General features: G+C 30.4%; 1 protein-coding gene across 2 annotated transcripts; it reads right to left on the bottom strand.

The window, feature by feature from the left end:
- Positions 1-619: 619 nt before the first annotated feature.
- On the bottom strand, positions 620-4,349 carry LOC130802297 (putative F-box/FBD/LRR-repeat protein At1g78760). 2 transcript variants are annotated; one of them, XM_057666250.1, is made up of 4 exons: positions 4,266-4,349; positions 2,099-3,337; positions 1,803-1,997; positions 620-1,098 (listed from the first exon to the last, which is right to left on the bottom strand). In XM_057666250.1, exons 2-4 carry the CDS (start codon positions 3,326-3,328, stop codon positions 841-843), a joined length of 1,683 nt encoding a protein of 560 aa, XP_057522233.1. In that variant the 5' UTR covers positions 3,329-3,337; positions 4,266-4,349; the 3' UTR covers positions 620-840. The 2 variants fall into 2 exon arrangements, with proteins under 2 accessions (XP_057522233.1, XP_057522234.1); XM_057666251.1 differs by having other exon boundaries at positions 2,099-3,332.
- Between the last annotated feature and the right edge of the window lie 4,720 nt (positions 4,350-9,069).

Below are 9,069 nucleotides of genomic sequence, written 5' to 3'. Positions count from 1 at the left end.
TTTTCAGTTTATATAGGTAGTGTTTTATAAAAACTAATAATTGCAGTTTTTAAAGTAATATTTTGAAAAAAATCTACTACTATAAAGATTTTTAAAAAATAATTTTAAGCTACTTAAAATAAGTTAAATTTATTTTGATGCATTTTTACTAAGTATATATCATGTATCAACTATTTTGGGAAGGAGAGTAATAAAATTTCTTACTAGACATATTTAAGATAACTCCTAATCTCCCAAACAAAATTAATGATTAAAACTTAAAAAGTATAGGGTCAAAACTTTTTAAGTTACTAAAAATCATTATACCAACACAAACCCTAATTGTGTTGTTATGAGTAACCTAAGCATGGGTTTATAGAAAAAATAAGTCAAAATCATGTTGATTTCGCCCAAGTAGTAACTATTCTGGCCAACACTCATTCCTATGTCATTTTCAAAAAAAAAATAAAAAATAAAAAAATAAGTGCACAAGTATAATTCACCAGTAATATGGTCCTTCCTAATGCTCGATGCCTTTATAAGTTTTTTCGTGTATTGGCAGGTCTATTTAACAATAATAACTCTACTTAGTTGTGCTGGTAGTTGTTCGTTGTGTACATCGATGGGCACGAAAAACGTAGACAAAAAAGTCAAGAGAATTGATATACTCCATTATTAATGTTAGCTTGCTACATTGGAGCTCAATGAAAAGGGCTTCTTGACACTCAAATGAGTTTATAGTAAAGTACTCAATTGAAATTATGTACATACCTTGCCGTTAACTAAACAGGCCGTTAGAGTACTCCTATTCAGTAAGATATATACATAATTAGCACTTAGCAACATTGAAATTGTTGCTAATTATGACCATGAAAAATGAAAAGACAGAGTTTCCCCTGTGAGTATTTTGTAAGATTTAACCGTCTGTTGGGCTGCAATCACCCAATCATCCAAGAAACTGATCAACTTGTTAAGTGTAATTTGGTCGAGTCGAGTATTGCTCTCGAAACCTTTCACGTCAATCAATTTTATATCCTTTAGCAAGCAACGCCAACATTTAGAATTCGTGTGCGAGCAACAACACTTCGGTTCTCGAATCACCAAGCTTTTGAATAACCCCTGCTAACAATTCAAGGTGTTAAAGACTTTACTATAAGTGAGCATGAAGTAAGCACTTCGCAACACGACTTATAGAAATCAACCATTATTTAAGCGTATTCACTATCATATACTCACTCCTATCATCAAGCTTTAAGGTTTGATATTCACCTTTATTAGCCTCGGTACTAGGCCTTCTCTTGCTATATGTCTTGCCTATGGCGAGTACAATGTCTTTTGTATTCATTTACAGGTCATTTTTGAGCATAGGTTCTCACTGGCCGAGTATTAGATCTCTTGTCATCTGATCATAGCTTCTATGAGTGAGATGTATACCGGGTATGATGATGATCATTCTTAGGTAGAGGGAGAGGGAGGGTAGTTTCATTAGGAACTATGGAGTGGGAAGAGGGAGGTGTCGCACTAATATCATGACTCGTGTGCAAGAGTTCTCCAAAATGCAAGATATGTTCTACTGTAATGTAATCTTCTCTTACAAAGTACAACTTTCAATGGCATTTTCGCAGGCGAAACGAATGAATAATAGATGCACAAAATATAAAAAACGTCTTCTAAAACTCCAACATTTTTTGTCATGAGCATAATCTCCTGAGGTAAGCATTCACATAATGGCTTGATTATCAATATGCAAGGCCATTAAAGTTGTCTACACCAAACCAATGCAAAGTGTTGTAGTAACGTGATTATGAGAAACGAACACATACCTTCAAAAATTCGGGCGAATAATAATTTAGTTCTAACGATAGAATCGCAGGACGTGTACTCCACAATAAGCCATCTAAAAAAGTTCCATAGTTATCCAACGTCACAGCAAACGTACCCAGCTTCAGATTGTTAAGTTCAGCAGGAGAACGCAGCATTCCTATCAAGTCCTCTGCATTGAAGGGTATTTCTTTACCCTGAGAAAGACCCAAAACAGATCGTAAATCATAATCAGCTCGAGCAAAGAATCAAATGATTTGAACGAATTTACGAACAGAAAGTAGAATGTTAGACATACTGTTTTTGAAGTCATACACAAAGTTAAGTCTTTAAATTTGTTCTCTATGATGAAGTTGTTCATCTTCATGAACCAGGAACAGTCCATGTTTTTAAGATCAACCGAGAGTTCAGCTACTCGATTGCCAGCATGACTGTTTAAATATAAACGAGGCATGCTCCTACCAACATATACAAATGAATGTACATTAGGCGTATCAAATGTTGCATCCCTAAGTTTTCTACAATTGTTAATATGTATCTCCTTAAGCACTGGACTCGAAAGTTTTATAACTCTTCGGAGTACACATCCGCCTATAGATAAAAGCTCGAGCAAAGGAAATGACGCGATCATATCCGGTAGCCAGTGCGCATCAATAGACATGCCGTACACAGACAAACGTTTTAGATTTCGACAAGCAGGGCTGACGGCTATTTCACATTCCGTCTTATCTTTATCTAAATTGACAAAGTTGAGTTCTTCTAATGTTGATACCTTAATGCTAAACTTCTTGGTTTCAAGGTCTCTACGAGGATAGTAAACCATTTTCTTTAGCTTGTCATGACCACAGATTTCAACATTCTCGAAACCCAAACAGTTCTTCAAAGAAAATACCTCCAATGAAGGAATAGAGGAAATAATATCTTGTATTGTGTTCTTATCTATAAATACATCCCGAAGATGCAGTTCAATGAGAGAACATAGCTTGACCGTATTCCAATCAAAACGGGTGCTTATAAGACAACCTCGTAAATTTAGAACGGTTAATGACTCCATTGCAAAGACCTTCATAGGCAACACATAAAACCGTTCTCTACTCACAGTAAGATACAAATCAAGTTCCCGAACAAACAAATTAGTAATCATTTCGATCCAATCATCAACATGAGAGGCCAAATTGTTACTTACAAGGGTTATGTGAAGAATAAACTTCTGCACACAAAGATTTTCGACAACAAACCGGTGCAATTTCTCATCAACATAACTCATGAACTTCACTCTTTGATTGAAAATCTTACGCCGCTCATCTTTAGGCAACCCAAGCTCCTTTGGGTTAAGCATATACAACTCTTTTCCAAAAAACCATTCATTACAATCTAGGATGGGAAACGTTTCCCAAACATATTGCCATCTCTTCGACAAAAGGACGGTTTGAGCAGCCTCTTTCGTTGAAAGAGATGACAGTATCTGGTGAAGAATGAAGACTGGTAATTCCGAGATTCGATCAACACTACTTGTTCCCTCATCCATATCTCTGTCCTACCACCCAAACACATTTCCAATCTCATAAGTCATTCAAAATTTTCTACCTAAAGCAAAGTTGTAAACCTAATTTAAAAACACAACAAATGTGAAAAAATTGCAATAACATGCCCAATACCAAGTTTAAACACCACCAATTATTTCCTAATTCCCATTGTTTAAGCAATATTTCTGTAAGTCCTTTGGTTTCAGATTGTAATATAATATAGTAAAGCGAATTATTAAATCATGTGCACTTCTATTTATGAAGTTGCACATGATGTATGCTACAGGCCCAAGAGTCAATGGGAAATATCACTCCTAAAAGTAAGGTTGCATAAATACGATGCCCAAATCCCACCTTAGGTAGGGTAATGGAATGTTGTTATTATAGGATAAGATACATATGATAGTTCAACATAAATTCTCAGAAAAAATCAATTATTCACCAAAACAATTTCATGAATAGTGGAGAAAGTTTACAATATACAGAACAAAATACCTAAAAATAACAAAATTTGCAATTAAAACATCACATCTTCAAACAAAATCAAATCCTGAAACCCTTTTTTCAATAATTGACAAAAGCTCATCATTCACATAAATCACAAATCATAATCATATACATCCCAATATAAATTTCTATTAGGTAATCGATATAATTATAAAGTAGGGGGCAAATAAATAAAAAAAACTTAAAATCAAAACTAGAATTTTTCAACATTTTTTTTTTCCTTTTTTGTTTTTCAATCAAAATCTCACGACAGATTGAGAATCACAAAATGATTTCATTTAACCAATAAAATTTTATACATGATCATAATCAACATTAAATGAATTACAGATATCAAGAACAAAACTTGGACAGTAACTGATTCACAAAAACAAAGATAATTTGACATGAGAAGATTCAGAGGAACGGAAAGGAGGGGCGAGAGAAAATTACCGGTAAAAAAATTGAAGAATCCGTCACCGTTGATGAGACAATAACCTGGAAAAATATTTTGCTTAACAATGATAGTAATGATCGTTAAAAATACAAAAATTGTAGATATATTTCATTAGGATTATATGCCCACACAATTAAAAAAAAATTTCAAATGGTAGTATCGAATCTTCGTGAAACGCTCTAGTTTATGTCTTATCTAATTGTCGTAGCTTTTTTCGATAAATTTTTATCAATTTTCATTTAATTTATCATTTTGATATTTTCACCCTTATTAAGTATTGGTTCTTATCTTTATGATTTGCCCTAAATATTTGCGTGCGTTGATAAATTAAATGGTGAATTAAACGTCAAAATGGTGAATTAAACATTTGAGATCATAAAAATGATATAAGGCAAATTATAAAGACAACAACCAAAACTTAATAAAGGTGGAAAGTCAAAATGGTTATTAAACGAAAATTGACAAAAAAATTAACGAAAAATGGATACTACCATGTGGAAAAATCTTACAAAAGTGCTACCACTAGCATTTCATAAAAATTCGATGCTATCATATGGAATTTCGCTAAAAAAATAACTTAAAAATAAAAAAGAAGTAAAAGTGGTAAAATGGTAAATTTTACTTAAAAGAAAGAGAAATTTATAAATGAAATGAAAATGTAAGTTAAATATGTGGATAAAATGAAAACTAAAGAAAGAATATAAGTCATGAACAAAATAAAAATAAGGCAAATTCAATGACACAAAATAACATAGAAAATGAGGCTAATTATCTGAAAGAGAGGAAGTAATATTTAATGATGTGGTTACAAAAAATATAATAATTCAACCAGTTTCGTTTTATTTATTTATAAAATGTGGTACAAATGATTATTTTAAAGAAAATGACAGCTAATTCTTTGTACTTATCTTTAATCTTCATTCACAGATTTATTCTTCTTATTTTCCATTTCACTTAATTACAACTTTTAACTCGTGCTCCTTACATTTAGAGTGTACACTATTTTAGTGTGCAACTTGTAGAATCGCACGAGATTTAGCTAGTGCTATGAGTAATAATCTTTCTTATAATTTTTGAAAATCAGATTTCATCTCAGCCAAAGTATATTCCTCTTTACTAAAAAAGAATTTGATTAGATTTGTGTTGCTTCTCACCTAGTCTCCCTTTTCTAGGCCTCAATTCTCTAATTGTGATTATTGGCCATACTTTCCTCTCATTTGATGTTTTTTTTATTCTTGCTTGAAAATAGGAAAAAGCACATATAGTACTTCTAGGCCTAGCCAATTATAATTTGACTTGATCCTTTGAGATGTACAATTTTTTTTTCAATTATGTGATTTGCATTAAATTTTAATTTGAGTTGGTTTATTAGTTAGGAAGATTTTTCTATTTGATTTGCAAGAAAGTTATATTATATAATTATATAACAGTATAAATATTACAATAAAATAGATTTTTATAGTTGAGGAAGAATCAATTCTTTATGTAGGTAATGAGAATCTATGTAACGGTAAAATAACTGATAATTTGTCAAATTAGACTCAGTTTGTTTCAATTTGGCCAACATGAAACATGTCTATCTCTCGATGAGACTGTCTCAAACAAAAATCAGCACGTCTTGTATGAGACCGTCTCACCGTGAGACAGGTCCATACAAAAAGGTCCATTAATAAAAAAAATATAAAAAACGATGAAAACTAAATTGCCAATTGTATAGAAAGTGGTTATTTTTTAAAAATTATTTTGGCTGACCCAATTGAATTCGTTTTACAATGAGATGACCTCAATAAAGAATTAGTAAACAAAAATTTATGTTTTCGTAATTATGTACAAAGAAATACTTCTTAGTTTACCACTGAAGCCCAAAGTTTAATTGGAGATGTAAAGAAGAGGCCCAATGACCAGATAATGAAAGGCCCACTTAATCCGGTTCCAGAAAGCCAGCACTAATTCATCTACAACTATTTCTGTTAGAGACCATCTTTTTGTGAGACAACATTAAAAAAGTTATATTATTATATATTATATTAATTGGCAAATTTAATTTATATATAGGGCGTATCTAACGGTGAGAATGAGAATGTCTCATATAACAACTCGTATTCACCTTCATTTAAAATCGTCTCATTCTGAGACAATCCTAAATAGCCCAAATAACTAGTCAATTAAAACATCACTTTCGTATTTTAAATACTCACTTTTAATTATTTAGATCTAGCACGTCACTCCCCGTGAGATGTTCCCATACAAAAGTCACTCTTTTTTTTTTTTTTTTTATTGAGGAGTAAAATAGAAGAATTCCTACACAAAAGATTAAAAAAGCAAAATAATTCATCTTATAGATAATGAAAACTGAGAATCGAATCTCCATCACAAGACTAGAACTAAAAACCATCAACTACTAATCTAACTCATTATTCCAAGTTATTTGTTATAGTTACTTAGTTTTAAAGCTTGCGTTCTTTTTATCCAACTCACTACTTAGTCTAAAATATCTTCACTATTGAGTATTTTAAAAACAATTCACCTTACAAAGTTTTAAATTAAAAAATAAATAAATTAGACATTTCTTTTTTTAAAGTGGTATATATTAATCTCTTTTTCTTACACTATAACAAATTTAATTTTTTACGGCATTAGATTTAGTTGCATTAAAAAAATGCTACCGATTCATATTTTAAATGTAATAATTATTGATTTTTATTTTAAGTTCCACTATAAAGTGACTTAGCGACACTTTATTTGGTCTTTAGTGGCATATGTAATTTTTACTATAGTCTATAGTGGCATTTGTGAGAAATGTCACTTAATCCTATGTCGCAAAAAGCTTTAGTGTGATTTTTTATTATACTGTTAAAGGATATAATAAATATCGCTAAATATATCTCACTGAAAGCAAATTATGTTGTAATGTTAAAATTGTTTATTTCAACAAAATTAAATTGAACTAGGCCATACTACCATATTTTCAAGTCCATTTCATACAAACGACTTGTTGGCCAATACCCACTTAAGTTATGATTGTTATAACACTTGAATGATATTCTATACTTATCATCTACTCTTTTCTCATTTATTCTTTTTAATGAATACAAAACTATACATAGTCATCTGAAATCTTAATTATTGAATTTAATTTAATAAGTAAATTGAGAAATATCAATTTTTATAATCTCTTATCACAAAATTAAAGATATTAAATTTAAAAAGAACTGTTATACTATTTGTTTTTACGCTAATAATTACTTAAGTGAGTAACTTTGCCACTAATCCATCCCTATGTTGCATAGAATCAAACCCAAAAACTAAAATGAAAAACTTTTGAGATTAAAGCTTCTTTTATCAATTTATTCCATGTGAACTTATGTCTAAGTTTCTAACATTTATGATTTCATGGACAACTTTATTAAAGCACCAATACAAAAATTATGCTTGTGTTCAACAAAGTGCACCCCTAGAATATAAAAGAAGTCAATATATATTTCTCACCTTTGAATATTACTATAGTTTGTCCCCTTAAATAAATAGAATGGGCTTAAGTAGGCCATCCAAAACTACTTTCTAGTATAATAATTTTACTTGGTAATTGGTATTTCTTTTGTTCATTCATTCTTAACCATATTGTGTTTACAAGTATTTTCATATTATGTACAAATTTTTAGAAATATTTAGACGAAATATTAAAGTACAACTTATTTTATAACTTTCAGCTTGATATATTGGTTGGGTTTGGCATTAACATAGTATCTAGTCATGAATTTGAATCTCATTCACTTTCTATTTCAAGTAGAATATAAAATGCGATCTTGTGTTGCAACCACACTTAACAATTAAAGTAATACTTTTTCTACTCCAAATTTAAAACTCATTCATTTAACTACTCACTAATTTATCAAACACTCTAACACAATATAGAATCTAATAGTATATATAACATGTTATAAGGCTACAACAATCAGTCTCATATTTTAGTTTAGTTTCTTCTTTAATGTAGTTTTAAATACCTAGATTATGAGTTCGAACCTCATCAACGTACCGTTTATTTCAAATTTATTATTAAAATTAGATTTAAGGGTGTTTTTGTGTTGCATTCACGTTTAATGTTAGAGTATATAACATATTTTGGAGCCTCAACCAAACCATATTTAAGCTTAACTTTGGTTGAATTAATTACTTGACATGGTATTAAAGTCAATAGTGACAAGAAATTATGATTTTGAATCTCAGCCATCGCTCATTAACGTAAAATGTTCAACATTAAATATGAGAAATGTTTGTGATACATACACATTTGTAGCCTATAAGCTCACGTGTGAGAGTGCCTGTTAGAATATATAAGATATCCTAAATCACAATCATAATTTGGGCCGAGTTATTTTCTTGAAACTAGTTTCTTTTCTTCAAATACATATGTAACATCAACCTTTTGACAAAATTGATTAGTCAACATGGTTTTCTTCAACTACTAAAGATCACACATAATGATTAGTACAACAACCATAATATCCTCTTTCCGCAATTTAGGACATTAATAACATTTATACAAATGCATGGAATTAAATTAAAATGCATACAACTTTATAAGAAAATATTATTTCCCAAGACTTGTTTATCCTAATTGTAACTGAAGGTTTTACGCACCCACTCACTAATTTAATTTTCCCATGGAATAAGTGAATTTTCTAATTGATATCATATCAAATCTTCAAGTTGATACGAATTTGTTGATTCTTGATTCATCAACTAATTGGAGGATTAGGGTTAATAAGTTAAACTAATGAGAAGAATAATGACCACAAT

The sequence above is a fragment of the Amaranthus tricolor genome, chromosome 16, assembly GCF_026212465.1.
Source record: "Amaranthus tricolor cultivar Red isolate AtriRed21 chromosome 16, ASM2621246v1, whole genome shotgun sequence".
Classification (NCBI taxonomy): domain Eukaryota; kingdom Viridiplantae; phylum Streptophyta; class Magnoliopsida; order Caryophyllales; family Amaranthaceae; genus Amaranthus; species Amaranthus tricolor.
The sequence above is the reverse complement of the archived record's forward strand: the minus strand, read 5'-3'. Positions and strand labels throughout refer to the sequence as shown.

What these genes read in the sequence shown, in the direction of transcription:
- LOC130802297 (XM_057666250.1), bottom strand. Translation starts at nt 3,328, where the DNA reads ATGGATGAGGGAACAAGTAGTGTTGATCGAATCTCGGAATTACCAGTC. An exon ending in TGTGTATGACTTCAAAAACA is followed by an intron (nt 1,998 to 2,098) that starts GTATGTCTAACA and finishes GGTCTTTCTCAG; the next exon opens with GGTAAAGAAATACCCTTCAA. An exon ending in ATTCGCCCGAATTTTTGAAG is followed by an intron (nt 1,099 to 1,802) that starts GTATGTGTTCGT and finishes AATTGTTAGCAG; the next exon opens with GGGTTATTCAAAAGCTTGGT.